General features: G+C 39.0%; 1 protein-coding gene across 1 annotated transcript; it reads left to right on the forward strand.

Annotated features, from left to right (window-relative positions):
- Nucleotides 1–511: 511 nt before the first annotated feature.
- On the forward strand, nt 512–10,914 carry LOC115797491 (up-regulator of cell proliferation-like). Its single transcript, XM_030754073.1, is given in 6 exon segments — nt 512–648; nt 2,996–3,051; nt 3,139–3,250; nt 4,426–4,656; nt 6,578–10,720; nt 10,723–10,914. Coding segments are annotated over 5 exon segments (4,611 nt in total). The 5' UTR covers nt 512–648; nt 2,996–3,006; the 3' UTR covers nt 10,803–10,914.
- The last annotated feature ends 11,456 nt before the right edge of the window (nt 10,915–22,370 follow it).

Below are 22,370 nucleotides of genomic sequence, written 5' to 3' on the forward strand. Positions count from 1 at the left end.
ACGTGGGAACAGTGAGGAAAATGAGTGACAGAAAATGTATTAAAGTTTGGATGTATTTTAATGTGATAGACAGGAAGTGTAGACTCATATCGAGCAGGCTCCACAAACAACCTGCACAGACATATTCGAACTGTTCATCCTAGCTTAGATGCATTCTAGCATTCTAGCTTAAATGTCACTGTAAAAAGTGCTGCCTGATGTTTTTATCTGCTGATCACTGATCAATATGTCATTGGCAACATAAAAAACGGGTTAGCGCACAGGTCTTGGCCTGTGCAGCAGCTGTTGCAGTGAATTGTGGGATTTGTAGTATAAATGGTAGAAGTGCTATTTACCTGCAGGCCATTATTAATAGCCATATGCAATTATATCGTGGGCCTTGAGTTTGACATGTGGATTAGAGTAACATGTTACTGACATCAGTGTTACCAACTCTCATTTTAATAAATAAACTTTTAATGGATCACAGGTCAAACAAACACACTGACTTATTTTGCTTTGTGTTCCAGTAGGACAGGCTATAGTTGCAGTTTGGGGGACGGCAGTGGATGCCGCAACAGTTGTTGGTTCGGGACCAGACTCACCAGGGTCAGAAGATGGAGACCTAGCTTGCCCTCTCTCCTCCAACTGCACCAAGGGATGGACACAGTATGTCCATGCAGGCTTGTAGTGGAATCTGCTCTCACTATAATTTTGAATTTGCAATGACGGCACTCTGATCTGCACTAGCTTTGTCCCAATTCAGGGGCAGCACCTTTGAAGGACTCAGTCTACGTCTCAGTCAGTCTATTTAATGTCAGCTTTAATTCAAAATAAGCTGCTAAAACAACTATATCGCATTTCTTAATCAGTGAATAAAGATGAGTGAATAATTCCTTTCCAAATATATTGACAATGCTTCAGTAAGACATTAAACTTAAATAAAACTATCCAGTCATGAAGCCTAACTTTAATCCCAACCAAACCAATTTTCTCCAGAACAAATGAAACACTGAAATAAACCAAACACCAACTGTTAGAGATGATTGGAGTGAATGATATCTGTGTTTAACTTCCACTCCAGTGGCAAAAGCCAGTAGGGGTTTGAAAAGGATGTGCTGGGAGTCAGGCGTTCTCATTGGGTATAGTGAGCCTCAACCCATCCTTCAAATCTTGGGAAAAGAAGGGGACAATTGTTGACCGCATTTGGAGGAGTCTTCAAAATTGGACAGCCTTCGTCACCTCGCTGTGACTTAATCGGCCTACAAATGCGGCCTTCAAAGGATGCAGTCCCTGAATTTGGACATAGCCACTTTAACTTTAAAGGCTAAAAAGAAATTTTAAATGACCAAGCAAATCCTATTATGAACAGGAAAAGGAAATACAGTGAAAAATGGAAATAAAAAAAGAGGAAGTGAATCGCTATTTTAAATATCTGGAAAAAAGATTGTATTCCTCATTTAACATTTCTACTGCCGTCTCTTGAGTGGTGTGTTTAGTCTTGGGAAAAAATCCTCGCTGACAAAGTCTTAATGCATATACAAAGTTTATTACAAAAAAGACAATATCAAAACAGGCGCTTCTTCTTGCTACCTGGGAGAGGGTAAGTTGCCAATCGCCCTAGCTCGACTCAGCAAGGGAAGAACAAAGGTTATATATTTGGTGAAACCCACCACATTCCTAACTTTCCATATATGGATATAAAAACAGCTTCAACCTACAACCTATATGTGGACATATGGTCAATACCTTATATGGAAGGCCAGAGAGCTAAAAGAGGCCCCCTCTGCATTCCTGAGGCCAAACCTTTATGTTCAAGCTCAGGTTACAAATCAATGAAGGCCTTAAGGAAAGAGAACATATGTGCATATACAAAGAGTTTAACAGAGCAGTACAGACACCACACTGCATTTTTAAATAGCATTTTCAAAAATATTTTTGAAAATTTTAATTTAGAAATGTTTTTAAAAGAGCTTTTTTTAACTGGTTAATGATTTTTCTCAGTAGATACCTTTTCCATTTGTACTATTCATCAACTGAGTAATAGTTAATCCTTTATAATTCTTCTTTTTATTGTGTATTAAAATATCAAATAGTGATTTACTTTATTAATGTCTAAATAAATAGAAAAAAAAATGATAAAGGAATTAGCAAAGGAATTAACTAATCCACATTTTTTAAATGTGCAATTAATTATTATCCATGACTCACCTGGTCCTCCATACAGTCAACTGATTTCAGTTCCTGTACAGGGAGGAAGAAAATGTTGGAGTGTTTTTGATGAGTGGAAATATGGACATTAGTTTTATTTTTATTGCACACAAGCGTAAGACAAGAGCAATGTGTGCAAAACACACCCAGGACAGAGATAACTCTATACACACAACAACTGCGTTTTGTGGGCATCTGAATGCTAACACAAAACTCACAAAGAACCCAGAGTGAAGTTCAAGTTGAGGGTATGCTGAGTCCAGCCCTGCATTCAAAATGTGATCTTGTATTTCAGGCTATGTTATGGAGTAATGCAAAAATTATGTAGTAGTGTAACAAATTATTTTCTCCAGGGAGTACACTATGCACTATTTTAAATAATTAAGGATTAATACGTAATACATTACTTTTTTTGAGTAACAGCCCCAACACTGTGTTAATTGTAATTGTATTTTGATAACTGCATTGTTACACTGTATTCATCAGAAATTGCATTAAACTCACACTGTATAATAAAAGGGTCTAAATACTTCACACAAATTCATGTATTACTACAAAACTACTGCTTTGCAGGACCATATGTATTATGTCACAAAGCTGCAAAGAACACCAAAATCATACTCAGTCAGTATTGTAATTTGCTTTTTAATGCTTGTGTTTATCATGTCAGTATTCAAATATTTTATGTGCCATAGAGGCAGGTGTTGGGAGTCTTTGTCAAAATGTGAGCTATGAAATAGTCTTTGGGGAATAAATAAAAATAATAAATAGAAATTAAATACTTGCATCTCATTACTGTCATCAGGGAGAAGCTTTATGAATACCCTGGAGCAACAGACATACTCTGCAACAACAATGGAGGTAAAATATATGAAATAGAAATACTATCCTCATAAGATAATGTGTAATAATATATTTGTGTATGTCTGTGTTGTCATTTGTCAAAAGCAAATCAATGATGAAGACTCATTTGTTGAGCTATACTGTGAAGAATTAAATGATCCTCCAACAACACCATGGCCTACCTGCAGGGATGGCTGTCAACAGATTTCTACAGGAGGTAAAGGTCAGCTTTATGCTATTCCTTTGTACAGCACCAGGGTTATAATAGTTTTGGATTTTACATTATAGTTTAGTTTTAGTTAGTTTTTACTTTTTTTTCTCTAATTCAGTTAGTTTTAATTAGTTTTCAGAGTGGTTTTTCTCATTTTTATTAGTTTTTATTTTTGGTTTCATGCATAGTTTTAGTTAGTTTCAGTTAGTTTCAGTATTAGTTTTAGTAGTTTCATACCTAATCAGGTGCAAGATTCAAGGCGCAAAAGTGACTATTGTGTAATGACAAAAAGATACCATTTAAAGAAATATATTCAACAACCAGCTGTTCACAAGACATGCTAAATTTGTGTAATATTAAGGACACACATGAACATCAACAGGGAGAAACAAAGAAAAACGTGAACTCCCAAACTCAATAAATTCTACAATAAACTCCACAATAAAGTTCAGCATCAGTGCAGCAGATTAATAACACCTACATGTGGTGTTTGACAAAAACAAACTCTTTGAAGGAGTCAAAGCTCAAATCCAGCTGCATCCTGATGTTCTCACCACCTGAAGCTGCTTCTGTTTTGGAGCTAGCTTGGTTAGATGCTGCTAATTAAACCTGCAGGGTCTTTGCGGCCTCTGTACACAACTTACAGAAGTGTCCAACCTCATGTCCGCATTTATGCTTGTGTAGCTGGATTGTGTGTGTTAATTACCTTGTGGTCGTGTGCAGGTGTTTGTACTCAAAGAACCTCCATACGGGACTCTGCCGCTTTCTCTGCAGACCGCAGCCATTACTTTGCGGACCAGCACATGCGCACGCACTCACACAGTTGTCCTGTGGCGCTCCCAGCTTAAACTCGAAAAGCGGAAAAAATGATTTCATATCAATCCACAAGGCTTAAAAAAAAAAACAAGTAAATGAAAGTCAGTTTATCGATAATTTCAGTTAGTTTTAGTTCGTTTTGTAAACTCACAATTCAGTTTTAATTAGTTATCGTTTTTTCCTTTTAATTATAGTTTTTATTTATTTCAGTTAACGACAATGTTTTTCCAATTTCACTTTTTGTTATTTCGTTCGTTTTCGTTAACTATAATAACCCTGTACAGCACAAAGACACAATATGATGCAATGTCTGGAAGTACAAAAAATGATTAACATTATCCATATTACTATTATTATTCCCTCAGTCCCTTGTTGTCATGTGACAACAACATTGCTTAATATTAGCAGTGAGTTAGTATCTCAGCATTTGGACACTCCTGCTGGTGAAGTGGAGCGCTACATTGTGACCAGTTGCAGGGAGGGAGAAACTATATCACAGACAACCAACACATACAGCTCAGGGCCCAGCACACTGAAATCAGAGGAAGAGAACTCCCAGAATCCTGAAGAAGTGAATGAAAAAAGCAAAAGCCAGGGTGCTATCAAAGCTATACAGACAAGTAAGTAAAAGATACACAAATACATACTTGTAAAAAAGTAGGAGAAATTACAGATGCATGGACTACATTTAGGCAAAAATCTGTAGAAAAAAAATACTTCCACGTTTAATGAGGCACAGATTTTAGATCAGATACCCTTTTCATGATGCCTCACCCCCCACTCCCCATCCTTTACAGTGGGGCAAAAAAAGTATGTAGTCAGCCACTGATTGTGCAAGTTCTCCTACATAGAAAGATGAGAGAAGTCTATAATTTCCATTATAGGTGCACTTCAACAATGAGAGGCAAAATTAGAAAAAAAAAAATCCAGGAAATCACATTGTAGGATTTTTAAAGAATTTATTTGTAAATCATGGTGGAAAATATGTATTTGGTCAATAACAAAAGTTCAACTTAATACTTCGTAACATAACCTTTGTTGGCAACGACAGAGGTCAAATGCATCCTGTAAGTCTTCATCAGGTTTGCAGACACTGTAGCTGGTATTTTGGCTCATTCCTCCATGCAGATCTCCTCTAGAGCAGGGATGTTTTGGGGCTATCACTGGGCAACACGGACTTTCGACTCCCTCTACAAGTTTTCTATGGGGTTGAGGTCTGGAGACTGGCTAGGCCACTCCAGGACCTTGAAATACTTCTTACGGAGCCACTCCTTCATTATCTGAGCGGTGTGTTTGGGATCATTGTCATGCTGGAAGACCCAGCCATGTCCCATCTTCAATGCTCTCACTGATGGAAGGAGGTTTTAGCTTAAAATCTCATGATACATGGCCCCGTTCATTCTTCCCATAATACGGATCAGTCGTCCTGTCACAGCCCCTTTGCAGAAAAACAGCCCTAAAGCATGATGTTTCCACCCCCATGCTTCACAATAGGTATGGTGTTCTTGGGATGCAACTCACTATTCTTCTTCCTCTCCTTCTTCCTTTTTACCAAAAAGTTCTATTTTGGCTTCATCTGACCACATGATATTCTCCCAGTCGTCTTCTGAATCATCCATATGCTCTCTGGCAAACTTCAGATGAGCCTGGACATGTACTGGCTTAAGCAGCGGGACATGCCTGGCACTGTAGGATTTGAGTCCTTCTCTGCGTAGTGTGTTACTGATGGTAGTCTTTGTTACTTTGGTCCCAGTTCTCTGCAGGTCCCTCCATGTAGTTCTGGGATCTTTGCTCACCGTTCTCATAATCATTTTGACCCCACGGGATGAGATCTTGCCTGGGCCCCAGATCGAGGGAGATTATCAATGGTCTTGTATGTCTTCCATTTCACTACAATTACTCCCACAGTTCCTTCCTGGTGTCCTTCGGTGGCTCTTTGGCCTTGGCCATGGTTGAGTTTGGGATCTGACTGTTTGAGGCTGTGGACAGGTGTCTTTTATACAGATGACGAGGTCAAACAGGTGCCATATACAGGTAACGAACGGAGGACAGAAGAGTTTCTTAAAGAAGAAGTTACAGGTCTGTGAGAGTCAGAAATCTCTCTCATCCTCTCTCATCTTTCTATGTACGAGAACTTTCACAACCAGTGGCTGACTAAATACTTTTTTGCCCCACTGTATCCAAGGCTTAGGACCAACAATAGTATTGGTATGCTAGCTTGGAGCATGCTAGCTTGTGGCTCCCTTGGGCTAACTATATAAATTCTACTTGCTTCCAGAAAATTCTACTTGCTTTTGCACTGTCTGACATTGACAAAGGGCGGTATTTGGCTTTTAAACCACAAGCGGTAGATACTTTGAAAAGCTGTGGTAGAAAAATTCTTGCATACTGTGCATAAGGTATATGGTCACAAGGGCCCAAAAAGGATCAAATCAAGACAGCATTTAGATTCTTGTGTGAATAAGATCATTAATGTTGACTCTGTGTTTTAGAATATTAACATAACTGATTGGTTAGAAATAACAATCTTTATATCCACAGAGTCACACCTGGAGAGCTTAATGGAGGATCTCGGCTTAGAGCAGTTCTACAAAGACAAGCTATCACTCAGCAGAATACTTGAGATTGATAAGGAGACAATTTCAGATGAGACTGCCAAGAGTAATTCAGATCTTCCGTCGTATTATTTGAAGAAATTAATGATGGTTAATGTGACAGCAAGAAATGTGACAAATACATCAGATTGTGAGTCAAACTGTAATGATAAATCAGGGAGTACAGACTTAGATCTTGATTATATGCTTGAAAGTCAAAACATAGATAACACGCCAAACCCTCTTGACATAGTCACTGCTCTCTTTCTGTGTTCTGATGGTTTTGTGCAGCAGGAAATGGCACTAAAAATGTCCATGTGTCAGTTCTCTGTTCCTCTGCTGCTTCCCAATTGTGACACAAAACAGTGCACACTCATGCTGTGGGCCATGAGAGACATTGTTAAAAAGTACAGACCTCACTCTCTGTCAGAATCCAAGGGCTTCATTGAGGACAGAATTGTTCTCTCTGAACTTCCAATGATCTCCTTTGTGAGGTTGGGTGAGTGCTCCTTATCAAAGTCAGAGATTCTTAATAAGCTTCTGAGCAGTTCTCAGCAGTACCATGACACCTTTGTGCATCGCGATATGAAATGTGGTGACAGTTCAAGAAGAATATCTAACGGACTGACTGAAATTTCTTGGTATCTTCCTGGTGGAAACACAAACATTGATATTTTCAGTCAGCCAGTGGCTGTAGCTAACCTTCGTGGGGACATTGCTTCCTTTGAAACACAATACTCCTTTTTGTGTCAGACATCTGCAGCAGTTTTTGTGTTTTTTGACCATCTGGACTCTGACTACGGTCTACTTACCAACCAACACCACAAGGCACAGATCTTCTTGGTCGGTAACTATGAGAACAAGAGCTTCAGTTTAGATACTTTGAAAAAAGTAGCAACCAAGTTGAACTCGACTAACAACAACGTCATTATTAAGACAAAACAGAGAAAAGCTGCAGACTTTGTGAAAAGATTGAGGGAAACAGTCAGAGATGTAGTTGAGAACTCAAAGATGAAGATGAAAATAGAGCAGATGGTGGACATTGCCCATAAACTGCGAATCCTGGTTGATGAAGACTCTCCAGAGTGCCAGACTGCAAAGAAAAATGCAGAAGCCATCACTGCAGAAATTCAAGACATCCTTAAATACAAAGAAGATCAGCTTCCCCGGCAAGGTGAAATTTGGAAAAATCTGGCCTCATTAGAGAAGGAAGAATTTCGACTTCGAGATGTTGGGTCTGAAAATGTAGAAATGTACAAAAGTGACCTTCAGAAAAGAAAAGAAGAACTGCGTAAAAAGCAAAACTCTTATGACGTGTCACCAGCTATGGCATGCTTCATCAATGCCATATCAAGCTCGGGAACAGAGAGGTTATATTTCCTGAAATGGATGCGAATGAACCTCGATAACCTGTCTCGCATAAAACTGTCTGAACTCAGGGTGAAATATAACGAAAAATGCAAGAACTCTGAGAACAAAGAGGAGATCAAAGAAATTGACAAACAACTTTCCAACAGCTCTCTGGGGACTGAACACTTCTTCCGTGAAATGGGTCAGATCTATGAAGCCTCACTGTCCCTTCCACAAACAGACCCATCACGTCAACAGTTGCAGCATCTGCCCAAACTGTGTGCAGAGTTGTTGCTCGACGGATTTCCCATTGAGCTTGTAGATGGAGATACATCCAACATCCCACTCAGATGGGTGAGTGATGTTCTCTCTCAGCTCAGTGACTTGGTGTCTCCAAACAGAAAGATACTGGTGGTCACAGTTCTTGGAGTTCAGAGCACAGGAAAGTCCACTCTCCTTAACACCATGTTTGGAGTGCAGTTTGCAGTCAGCAGTGGTCGATGTACTCGAGGTGCCTTCATGTTGCTCATCAAAATCAATGAAGACATAAAAAAAGTCCTAAACTGTGACTTCATGGTGATCATTGACACCGAGGGCTTAAAGTCACCAGAACTTGCACAACTGGACAACAGCTATGAACATGACAATGAGCTCGCTACACTTGTTGTGGGTCTGAGTGATGTCACCATTGTCAACATTGCAATGGAGAATTCAACTGAAATGAAGGACATCCTACAAATAGTTGTGCATGCTTTTCTCAGGATGAAGGAAGTGGGAAAAAAACCTAAATGTCTGTTTGTTCACCAGAATGTGTCAGATGTTTCAGCCCATGAGAAGAACTCACGAGACAGGAAACTGCTCCTGGAACAGTTAAATGAGATGACCCAGGCAGCAGCCAAAATGGAAAAGAAAGAAGAGAACAAGAGCTTCACTGATGTGATGGAGTACAGTCCAGACACTGGGAACTGGTACATTCCTGGACTCTGGAATGGAAACCCGCCAATGGCACCAGTCAATGCAGGATACAGTGAGGCTGTATATGAGCTCAAGAAAAACATCATCCAACTACTGAAAAACTGTGAGTCATCTGCTAATGAGATCTTGGAGTTTAAAGAGTGGATGAAGAGTCTGTGGAATGCAGTAAAGCACGAAAACTTCATCTTCAGCTTCAGAAACAGTCTAGTAGCTGATGCATACATGAGGCTCTGCACGGAATTCAACAAATGGGAGTGGGAATTCAAAAAAGAAATGCACACCTGGGTAACAAATGCAGAAACAAGAATTTCCAATTTTGGTACAGTTGCAGCAAAATCTGAATCTTCTAACGTGAGAGAATTTCTCACCTGTTTGAAAAGTGAAGCTGCCATAAAGCTGTCTACATGGGAGACAAAGCTTCTAGAAAATCTGACACAGTATTTCAAGCAAACAGAGGGTCATGTGTATTTGGTTGAAGGTTACAAAGAAGAATTCTCAAACAGTGCAAAAAGCCTTCGAAAAGAAATGGAGAGATCTGTTTATAATCAGCTCACAGCAGCAGCAGAAATCAGAGAAGGGATGACAGAACTTGATAGAATCAAAGAGAATCACACAAAAGAGATTGAAAAGGCAGTCCATACGTTAATTGAAGAATGTCGAAAAAAGAATGTCCAGATGGGAGACACAGAACTAGAAAATGAATTTCACAAGATGTGGAGTGAAACATTGGAGAAACTTTCTTTTTCTAAACAAAAGACAACAGATGTCTTCACCAGTGTATTTCAACGCTTGAGAATAAATCTGTCACTCAGGGGGAGTCACGCATGTGAACTGTTAAGTCAAAAACGTCTGCAAGATTGTGGAAATGTCCCTTTCAAAATTCCAGCTGAAGGATTCTACAAACTTGCACACAAACTATGCAAGATGCTCAACATTGAAGATCACATTATGGCTTTACAAAAACTGGCTGACAGGATCATAGAGGCTTGCAAACAGTTTGTGAGTGAAAAAGTGAAAAGAAAAAGGAATTACTGTGACACTTACATCCAGGAGATCCTACACATCATTGATTGGAAGCTGCAAAGCAATCAAAATGTCCAGACAGACACAGAGTTTGAAGTTTCTCTAAAACAGCACATCTGTGGATTTGCAGCCAGAGAGTTTCAGAAAATGCACGAAGATTTCATCCAAGCAAATGATCCCTACAGATGTCTGATGAAAAACAAGGAAAGATTCATGATCCTGAACAACGCTGACAAGGAACAGTTTGCTCACTGGCTCACAGAGTGTGTAAAGGACATGGCACAATACCTTAGAAAAGAGTTTCAAAAACTGAACTTTGAAATAAAACTACAACGTCTCCATGTGCAGCCCCAGAATGAGCTTTTCAACAGATTGATTGGTTGTGGCCAACAGTGTCCATTCTGCAAAACTCCCTGTGATGCAGGAGGAGGAGCCCATACTGAGCACTGGACTTCACTGCATAGGCCACAGGGTCTGGGTGAATACAGTATGGACAAAACAAAGGAACTTGTCATTGACATATGCTCGTCCTCTGTGACCAGTAACGACAGTTTCTGTTGCAGTCATACAGAAAATAAATGGCACTCTTACAAGAATTATAAAACCATTTTCAAAGACTGGAAAATCTCTCCAGATGCCAGCCTTCAGGCATCAGACTACTGGAAATATATAATGACAAAGTACAACAGTCGCTTTGCTGAAGAATTTAATGCAAAACCTGCGTTATTCCTGAGTCTTGGGGAAAAATCACACAACAGCAGGCAGAAAAAAGTCTCAAAGAGTTATTTTGCAGAAACTAAGATAAGTTATTCCTCCTACCACAAATGTGTTCACCAGCATCTCTCAGTGCCTGAGAACAAGTCTGTCACACAGAAGGAGTCATGCATGTCAACTATTAAGTCAAAACAGTCTGCAATATTGTGGAAAAGACACTTTCAAATATATAGATGAAGAATTCTACAAGAGATTTAAACATACAATGAGCTTGTTATTCAATATTCAAGATTACATAATGGCTGTACAAAAACCAGATGACAGCACCATAGGTGCCTACACTCAGTTTGTAAATGAAAAAGTGAAAAGAAAAGAAAAAAACAATTACTTTGATCCTATACATCATTGATGAGAAGCTACAAAACAATTAAAATGTTAAGATAATCAAGTTTTAAGTTTCTCTAAAACAGCACATCTGTGGATTTGTAGCCAAAGAGTTTCAGAAAATGTTCGAAGATTTCATCCAAGAAAATGATCCCTGATGAAAAACAAGGAAAGGTTTTGCGGTGACTTCATAGATGTGTTCCATGAACAAGACCAGGGTCAGAAGAAGGCAAAATAATTCACCAATCAGTGCTTGAAGCCTGCTGTTGAAGATTTCGTCAATCATTTCCTGGGACAAGATATCAGTGATCAAATGCTGACGTGCAGTTCACCACACAGATGTCCTTCCAGTATTCAGTTTTACTGGATTTTTTTTAAATTAATGATTTTGAAAACTATCATATGAGCATCACGAGGAGAAATGGAGCACTTTTCAACTATGTTGACAGTATTTATTTTTGAAAACCGACATCTCCAGTCATGTATCAGCAGCATAAATGATGCAATAACCAAGGCAAAACAGTAAAGAGTGAAAAGAGATTTACAAAGACGTTGTTGATAAACTGTTTTCATTGCAGTGACACAAACAATGAATGGGATCCTATCAAGACTTACAAGTTAATTTCCCCAGACTGGAAAATCCCTCCAGATGGGCATCAGACTACTGGAAATAACAACAGTGATTTTGGCAACAACTATTACGTGCAACCTGCTGATATTACTCCAGCTTGGAAACAAATCACAAAAGCACAGGCAGAAAAAAGTATCAATCATTTAACATCAAGTAACAATTGGAATTCCTCGTTTTGTCTTTTTTGTTTTCCTTTTGGTGTACAGAAGAACATACGACAGATATTGTTTTTGCGGTATTAAACAAAGCTTCTCAATATTTTATGAGACTAAATTAAGTTACTGTTACTACACATGTAACATTAACTAATGTGGCTCAAATTAAAAAAATACTGCTCACTTTTACCTGAGTAATATAACAAATATAATGAAAAATTACCAGACCTTAAAAAAAAAAATCTCGTTTTCTATTTGTGTGTTCCTGTCTTTGGTGGATTTGTTTATTTTTATTTTTTTCTGTAGGTGTATGTAGGTGCAATGTAACCCTAAAGCAATTTAAGCAGTCACAAGTGATTATGTTTATTATTATTATTTGATATATGTGATTTTTTTGTTTCCCTTTGTTTCTTGTCAGATATTCATATTTTTGTTATTGACTCTCAGACTTAGTAGAAAATGTGTTTCTGTGAGAAATCTAGTTTCAAATATTTACAGATTCAATGTTTTAAGACATCATCTGTGTACACATTTTAATTCTTTTGGGTCATACTATCCCAGATCAGTGTGAGCCTTCTGCTCAGCTGTTTCTAATTTGATGTTTTGAGATAGAATGACCCAGGTCTTGAAAAATATGCACATAATAAACTAAATTATTTTAGTTATTATATATTATTCAGTTATAAGTAGAGTAATTCTAGTCAATTCTAGTAATTCCATAATTTTGTTCTATTTGGATATCTACAGAAATTTTTGGTTTTGTTGTACAACCTGTCATATTTGCCCAATCCAGCATGAAAGTTTAATGAAAATGAAAATAGCATTTTCTTTATTTTTACGAATTTAATGTTAAAAGGGATTATAACCTTGGTGATATGTATGTATCACTGTCTTTGTGTCTGTAGAGTGTGGCATGACAAAGGATCTCAAGATAACCTCAATAATATGCATGAAGTGTTGTTTTAAGTTGCTTCAGTTTTAATGTGTGAAGTATGAATAAACTATATTTAGCCCCAGATTTATGACCATGAAGCTTCATATTTGTGTATACACATACAGGGGTTGGACAATAAAACTGAAACACCTGGTTTTAGACCACAACATCCCTTTCAGACAGCTTCCTTTTGCGTCCACAGTTAATCCTGTTGGATGTGGTTCGTCCTTCTTGGTGGTATGCTGACATTACCCTGGATACCGTGGCTCTTGATACATCACAGAGACTTGCTGGCTTGGTCACAGATGCGCCAGCAAGACGTGCACCAACAATCTGTTCCCTTTTGAACTCTGGTATGTCACCCATAATGTTGTGTGCATTGCAATATTTTGAGCAAAACTGTGCTCTTACCCTGTTAATTGGACCTTCACACTCTGCTCTTACTGGTGGAATGTGCAGTTGATGAAGATTGGCCACCAAGCTGGTCCAATTTAGCCATGAAACCTCCCACACTAAAATGACAGGTGTTTCAGTTTTATTGTCCAACCCCTGTACATCTACACTATTAAACACTGGTCAATCAGCCAAAGAGGCAAAAGAGAGGTTAAGAGTGAAGAATATTTCTTTAATTTATTTTGCACAAAACCAAGATCCAAGTTCTGGCCAGTACCTTCTTTTACAGAAGAAAATTGAGATTTTTTGGCCACAGCGGCTTTTGTTAGCAGTGGAGAGACAGGAAATGGGGGAAAGATACAGGGGAAGACACGCGGGCAAATTGGCGACAGGCCGGGACCGAAACCATGCCGCCCGCACCGCAACACAGCATATGTATGTGGTCGCTGGCTTCACCACTAAGCCACCCAGGCGCCAGAAAACTGAGATTTAAAGTGAATGCTGCACATAGACCTCTCAAGCATCTCAAGAAAAGACACCCTCTCTATTTTTAAGATTAAGCTTAAGGCTTCCGTAGAGCTCAGAGGGAATTTCTGGCTACATACGTAGGTCCCGCAAAGACCTGACGCAGAAGCATAATTCAGGACTTAATATGGGTGACAACAAATTACACACACACTGATGCTAAGAGTGATCAGTCAGAATATGTGAAGGGATCATGATCATCTCACAATTTTCTGTTTTTTAAATGTTCTTATCATCAGTCTCTTCTGGACCACATGATCCAGAACTGACCCTCAGCTGCTATAGGCTCAGGCTGCTGTGGAGAACTTCCCATGATGCAATAAACAGACCTTCTTAATTAACTTTTTTCACAACCTTTGAGCTTAATGCCCCTGCTGCATTTCATTAACTCTGGTTTTCTCTCTTCCATAGTTTCAGTCCTTGTATCTTACTGCTCTTCTCTTTATTCTCCTCTTTCCATTCATTCCCCAACCAGCTGTGGTGGATGGCTGCCCCTCCCTAAGCCCGGTTCTGTTTGAGGTTTCTTCCTCTTAAAAGGGAGTTTTTCTTTCCCAATGATGCCAAGTGATGGCTCATAGGGGGTTGTTTGATTATTGGGGTTCTCTCTCTCTTGCTCTTTACCTCAAATTATAAACTGAATTTATATTTCATTTAATTTCATTCATTCAGTCTGAATAAACCTCCTAGTGAGTGGGTTTGACTTCAGCTTCTTTAAAGAAGTGTAAAACCTGGGATTGTGTCAAATTATCAACAATTTGATCTGGCTAAAATGTTAAGAGTAGCTCCAGATAAGAACAGCATGAAATCAGCACAACTTGGAAAATCACCGTCTCTAAATCTGATTATATTACATGATCATGGTGTTAGGTGATTGCAAAAGAAATTATTGCGCCTCATTTTCAGATTAACCCCGTCCATGCAGAGGGGCAACACACACTTTTTGGGAGGCCTGAGCACTGAAGTACCTTTACCCCTGATTACCTAGAATCTGACTGAAGAATCCATGGTTTGGAAAATGATAGGCCATTTAGATTATCTATGCACCTGGCAAAACAATCTCCAGATCTGCAGCAGTGCCACCATTTATTGATTTTGAAGTGCTGTTATAGTGAACAGTGATCAAGTGTGTGAAGTTTGATGGGTCTAGCTTTAACACTATGGATCTATGGTCCTTCTCTAGTTATAGCCAAAGTTTTTCAGAAAAATGTACTTCCTGCATTTTATTTTATTTCCTGCAGAACTGTATCAGTTGGTCATTTATCACCTTTAAGAAGCTCTTACTAAAAACTCATTAATTTTCATAATATATTCTCTTAGTCGCAAATGAAAACAATACTCCTTTTGTAAGTCATTCATTTTTGGGTTAAATTTTTGAGCACAATTAATCATTCTGAGGTTTTTATATTGTTGAATGATCAAATGCAAAAAGATGGCACCTTGTTAAAACTAAATAACTGGTGATTAATTCTAAAAAGTGATCAGAACATTGACATGACATATTGTACCATCCAAGAAGCTTTTGTAACTTTAAAACAAACATTTTGCTATAATTGTAAAATTTAGCTTCAGCTTTAATTTTTAACATGAGCCATATTTTATGGGATAAGATGTGCTGTAACAAAACCTGATGGAATACAAAAGCTGTGATCTGTGACTTTGCTACCATCTAGTGGTCACGAGGCCGGGTTGACACCAGTGCAGCAGAGTCTAAACTTTGAACAGGGCTCAGCACTGAAGGGTCTGGATGTGCAGGTACTCATGCTGAAATAAACAGAGGTGGCTTCATCCAATGGCCTTTAAATGATTATAGATTTGTTAGTTATGAAGCAGGAGGGTCACCATGGAGCATGTATTCCCTGAAAGAAATGTAGTTTGTGTTTTTAGTTTGACTGCAACAACAGCACAAGATTTCTGCTGTTTGTAATGAATAATAATATAATAACACGTTTCATTTATAGTTTGTGTGAACAGTATTCATTCCTCACAGCTCTTCCCTGCTCAGCTGTGAGCTTCATTTCGTCAGCTCATCCCTATATGACAATGAATCATGTCCAGCTGCTGTCTAAGCCAGTCAGCATCTGGCTTAGAGGGACCTCTGGACTCAGTAAACGTGGACTCGGTTGATTAACACTGATTTCGGTGACTGCTGCTCAGCTCTCTTGATTTTCTGTTTGATTCTGATGTTGAGCTGCAGCTACAAAGTCAGTAAACAGGGTTTACTGACTGACAGGGTTCAGTGCAGAATAGTCATGTTTATCTATGCAGGTCTGCTTTTACTGTGTTGGCAGTGTGTTTGGGATAAGACTCAATAAGACCTGTTTACAGATTTGAACACAACTGAGATCTAAATCAGAGAGAGACAGACAGACAGAGAGAGAACGAGCATCCATTTGAATGGAAAAGTAACCTGAACAGCATGAACACTTTTCTTTCTAAATGTTCACTAGGGGCAGTGCACAGTGTGTTCACAGTGTGTCCTACAGGGTTCATATTTTTTGATATTTTTGTATAACAGTGATCAGTTATAATATCCCATGACATTCTAAATAAAGTTACTCTGAGACAGCCAACAACAAGTCCAACTTTATAAAAGTTACATGGTTGCAAAAATCTGTAGCATCCAATAACATCATCAGTAAGGGTTAAACAAAATATCCTTAAATATAGAAAATCCACACATAGAAAATGTCTCTCAACGTCCATAAAAAAACTTACATTAATACATTAAAACTTCCCCCATATCTTCCTGTAGCGCATTGCAGTTACACTGAAAATGTATTAAGGCTCAAAGTTCTGCATAGTAAAGCATGGCAATGCTGCTATAGATGACAGGTGGGAGCTGACATATACGTGGTTGCAGCTTCCTTGTGTCTGTGTCACTGAACTGGACCTCTCGACAGTGCTTTGGTATCACAAACTCACCCGTGATATTTATTTTGCATACTTTGGCTATTTGTTTGAATATTAATATGCTATGCTATCTCTATGTGATTGTGCCACCTTAGAATCTCACTGTACATTCTGTATAATAACAAATTCTATTCTATTCTATTCTGTGCTGCACTGGATATGACATTAAGAGTCAGTCAGCCTCTATCAATATCAGTCTGTCTGTTGTTTCTTAGTTTCAGCAATCAAACTGCATTTGTGGTTTGAGTTTGTCTTTTTTACTATAATTCTGGCAGAGTGGTTTTTATAGTGGCAATTCAGCATATACTACAAAATAAAAGCCCTTCCTTACAGAAGGCCTGTGGGAGTTTTATTTTAAAAGGAATAAAGAATCAAATCCAAGAGATTCATTCTAGTGCACATTAAAGACATATAAAGAGATAATGTCATCACAGTTTTGATCTAAGAGGCTAAAAGTAGGCTCAACATTCAGCCAGATTTAGTGAATCTCCAACAGCAGAAACAGAGAGTTGTCACTCCCAAAGCAAGGCAGACACTTAAAAACGTAGACGCAGACTCCAGAAGACAAAACTCTGAAGCATCTACTATGGCAGAGGCACAGAATCAAAAGGTTGTCACACCCAAGACAAGAAACATGCAGAAGCATGAAAATGGATATGCAAACCCTAGAGGGCAAAATCCAAGGCCTAATGGAGGGACGCAGCATCACGGGCCTAATCCTAATTTTAGACCCAACCAGGGCAGAGTCCCATTTAATGCAAGGGAGGAGATTGCAGCTCTGAGACAGCAGCTGCAGGAATCTCAGGAGCAGGTGCAGGACCTTCGCCAGAAATGGCTAGCTTCCATTGCCAATGGTGCACAATGCCAGTTTCGTTTGGATCAGCTTCACAAGTATTATGACTACTGCTGAACAAGTGCAGCAGTAAAAATTAATGATCTGAGAAAACAGCTGGAAGAGGGTCGTGGTAACAAGCCACAGAAGAGTGACACAGTCATTGAGGTCCAGCGTAGTGAACAACAGGAGCAGATCCAACACCTCCAGCAGCAGCTGCTACAAGCTCAGAGACAACTGGAGGAACAGGCTGCTCAACACAGACAGGAAAGAGAGCAATTCCAGTCTGAAATTAATGAGCTGAAATCCCAGATCTCTACCAATAAGGACCTTCATGCTTCCCACCTTAAAACGAAGGAAGGCAAAGAAGAAAAGAGCAGCATGGCAATTCAACTGGAAAAAGAAGATGCAGAGAAGGAATTACTGCCTCAGACTGTGGAGTCTCTGCAGAAAGAGCAAGGCACCAAGCTTGCTCCATGCCTTGCTCTTTCTGCAGGAAAGGAAGGACCGGTGGAATTAGTGCCGCAGATTTCCATGTCTCTGCAGGAGTCTGCCGAAGAAAAACAAGACACCGAACAAGGCAAGGATGACAACAGGGACTCACTGATAGAAACTATAAAATCTTTGTCTATAACAACAAAACAAGAAAAAGAGAGCATCCTTATCACAGAGCTGGATGAGCCTGAGGCACAGCCTACGATCGAGGAAGAGACGCCCAAAAAGAAGAAGAAGAAGCGCAATTGGCTGTTTCGGCTATTCAGCAGAAAAGTGTCCTAAAAAATCTGATTTATATCACATTTATACACAATTAAATATGTCAGTGAACCTCTCAGTGGTACGGTAACAAATCATTCCTTTTTTCCATCATGCCCCCCCCCCCCCCCCGGTCCTGCCGGAGGTTTCTTCCTAAGTTTTTCCTTCCCACTGTCGCCATGGGCTTGCTCAGAGCGGGGGTCTTCTGATTGTTGGGGGGCTCGTTAAACCCACCACTGATCAGTTCACCGGCATTAAATTTCAGACTCAGCAAATATGTAAACGGATGACTCCTCACAATCGTGGCGTTACACTGTGTCACAAAGTGAAGAATCATCCATTTAAAACATATGTGCTGATTCACGTTTGGTTGTATATAAATATGATTGTTAGGACAGAGACCAAATTTAAATTAATAAAAAAATAAATAAAAATCAAAGTATCTGTGTGAATGTTTTCATATATACTGTAAAAGGTTTCCAGTTTCATGGTAAAATACTGGCAGCTGTTGTTGCCAGAGCCTCACAATTTAAATTCAGTGACAATGTAAACCTGTTTACAGTCATTTGCTTTAAAAATACCACGTGTACTATAAACTTGTTTACAGTAAACAATATTAAAAAACAAAGGGTAAACCTAATTACAGTCTTTCTCGATGAAAATCACAATACAACTGTGTGATATATTACAGTCTCTCATTGCAAACGTGATCTTTATGGTAAAACACTGGCAGCTGTGGTCGCCAGAACTTCACTGTAAAAAATATGGTACAACACATAAGAAATTACAGCGGGATGGCTTAGATTTTACAACCAACACCTGCTTATGGTTAATTAAGAAGAAAATAACAGATAAAGCCCACTGCACACAAAGATACACTGTTAAAATTTAAAAACTTTTTGTATTTCCACATTTTTGTGAAAAAAGATTTAACTGATCCAATTACTCGTCCAGTATGAAGGTAAGGCAGAGTTGAGACCTTCTTTAAAACAGCATGTGTCCATATAAATATGAATCAAATCCACGGTGCATTGAACAAGCATGAAAAAGTAGCCACTTGATGCTACATATACATACTGCAGATACATACTATTAAGAAAATCCTCTGCTCTTTTTGAGGTTGTAAACTTCTTTAGATCCAAGTTCAAATTAACAGCATGACATTACACTGTGTCATTATTTATTAAACTACGCTAAAATGCAGGGTCATAATAAGTATATCCTTGTTGTTTCATTGGCAATTAAGTGGGAAAGTGACAGCCAGGAGCTGCTAATCAAATGCAGTTGATTAACTGCTCACCAGAAATTGTGGCCACCCGTTATAAAAGTAGACCTTTTGGAAATTTACTGCTCTGCAGTCTGCAGTCCATCACGCTACAGTGAGAAAGATTATTCACAAGTGGGAATGCCAGTCTTCCCAGGAGTGGACGTCCCAACAAATTCATTCCTACGCTCAGACTGTGCAATGCTCAGAGTGACTGCAAAAACCCCCAAGAGCTGCATCTCAGACTGTACGAGCCTCAGTCAGCATGGTAAATGTTAAATTTCATGGCAGCACAAATAGAAAAAGACTGACGTATTGGCTTGTTTAGAAGACTTAGGTTTGCAAAGGTGCATTTTAACAAAGATTTCTGGAACAATGTCCTTTGGACAGACGAGGCCAGAGTGGAGATGTTTGTCCATAATGCACAGCGCCACATTCAGAGACCACCAAACACAGCATGACAGCACAAACACCTCATATCAACTGTCAGCACGGCAGTGGAGGGGAGATGATGTGGACACCTCTCAGCCACTGAGTCAACCATGAACACCTTTCTATACCAAATTATTCTAGAGTCAAATGTGAGGCCATCTGTCCCACAGCTAAAGCCCGGCCCAAACTGGACCATGAAATAGGACAATGGTCCCAGGCACAGCATCAAACCTGCAACAGAATGACTGAAAAGAAAATAATCAATGGGCTGCATTGCCCCAGTCAAAGTTCTTTAGCCACTCCTTTGTTTCCTTGGTGGTGCGTTTTAGGTCATTTTCATGGCCCGTCTACAGTGGTCTGGCCGAGGGAAGGAGGTTCCTGTCCAAGATTTTACAGAACAACACCCTGTCCTTTCTCCCCTCAGTGCGGTGAAGTCGTCCTGTACCCTTAGCAGACACAGAAACAGCCTCAAAGCATAACGTTTCCACCGCCGTGCTTGACTGTGGAAATGATGTTCTTAGGGTCAGCATTTCTCTTCCTCCAAACACAGCGGGTTGATTTGATGACAAAGAGCTCAATTTTAGTTTCATCTGACCACAGCACTTTCTCTCTGAACCATTTAGAGCAGAGGTCATCAACTACATTTGTCCAAGGGACAGAAGTTTTCTCAGCAGACAGTGTGAGGGCCAGATGCTCTCATAAAGTAAAATTAATATTGTATCCTAATATATTATCATTTGGTATATTAATTTTTCGTTCAAATTTAAACTATTTTTAATGATGCGATGTGCAAGTCTTGCACTTACATGTTCTTCTTTCTTATGTTAGTGGTTGTTATGGAGACACCACAATTGTGTGCAGTTGTCCTCATTATAGAAATAATGAGCACGGGAAACTTATCTATGCACAGTCTACTTTTCAGAAGGTGTTTTTGTTGTTGATTCTTAAAAAATGAATATAGGAACATATGAAGAGTTCAGATGCAAAATCATCAAAATCTGCCCGGACACTTTTCTTTTAAAAGAGGTTTTTTTTCTTCTTATCTGGATCTTCTGGTACATTTTTGTAATTTAATTTCACAGGTAATGGTGAGGTGCTTTTTTCCTCAAAATGTAAATTTAGTAATTTACCTACTTTTTAATAAATAATTTAATAAATAATATTTTATTTTGAGGCAAACCCAGAAAAATCTTCAGTCCGTCCTCTGCCCGAATGAAGGCAAATGGTGCAAATATCAGATATGATAAAAAGATTTCTACATAGATTCACACAGTACCACCTCAATGGCACAAAATGGCACCACATTTATTTGAACAATGACAGAAAAGCAGATACTAGGCCGCAGGGTATGGACGCATGGGGGGGGGGGGGGGCTGACTATTACTATTATTACTTAATAAAATCTGTTTTTGCTAGAGTTTATGACAGCTCACTTTATGGCCATTTATTTGTTTAAATAATTATTCAGTGAAAATGTTAATCTACTGATGGAATAGCAACCTCACTTTATTCATTTTATAAATTTAGAATTTCATTATTTCTGCCATTACTGGATAAAAATGAGTACTGAGATTTACAGGAAAAACTGATTTAATGTTTCCAGTTTTCTATTTCCAATCTGATCTAAGATCAGCTTCACTGATAGATGACGGCTCTCTGACAGACACAGCAGAGATGTTTCACTGAGTTACTGTTAAAGGTCAGAGTCCAGTCAAAGTTTCATATTTAGCTGAAAACATTCAGAGCAGCTTTCCAGTAATGAAAGTAAAGTTTTACCAATGAAGGCAAACATAATGAATGTCTTAGCTTTAAAGGTTTAAAGTATTTCAGTCCAGTTTTGGGAGGATGAGATATTTTTAAAATAGAATGCAGATCATGTCAGGAAAATGAATCCATTATGAATGGATCCGGACTGGATGAGCTGGGAAATGACTGGAGCCTGAACTGGATCTGGACCTTATCCGGGCTCAATCCATGATTCTGATCCATTTGGATCCTCCTGCTGTTCAGGTGGACTTGGACATGATTTGCGGATCCGTTATAGAGCCTATGATCACTGATTTTGGTGATTTTCAGTGGTAAATATGTCGTCATACTCTGAATTTCAGACACCATAACTTTCAAAATGTTGATTTAAGTCACTTTAAATCCATTTAGTTCAGTTTTCAAGTCTTCAAATCATTTCAGCTTCATCTTCACTCAAACATTCACATCATCTCCAGGATCCAGACGTTTCTCAATCAGTGAGCTTTTCCAACACGACCAATGATCGATCATTGATCATTGATCAGTGTTCTGTGTCTAAAGCTTCATCCAGATCAGTGTGATGTACTGTAACAGTGATGCTACAGTAACTACAGTAAATGGTTCAGAGGAACTGACTGTCTGACACCTGCAGCTGCCTCATTATAAATCTGTGACATCATCGCTGTCTCCGTCCT

This window comes from Archocentrus centrarchus, chromosome 18 (assembly GCF_007364275.1).
Source record: "Archocentrus centrarchus isolate MPI-CPG fArcCen1 chromosome 18, fArcCen1, whole genome shotgun sequence".
In the NCBI taxonomy this organism is placed as follows: domain Eukaryota; kingdom Metazoa; phylum Chordata; class Actinopteri; order Cichliformes; family Cichlidae; genus Archocentrus; species Archocentrus centrarchus.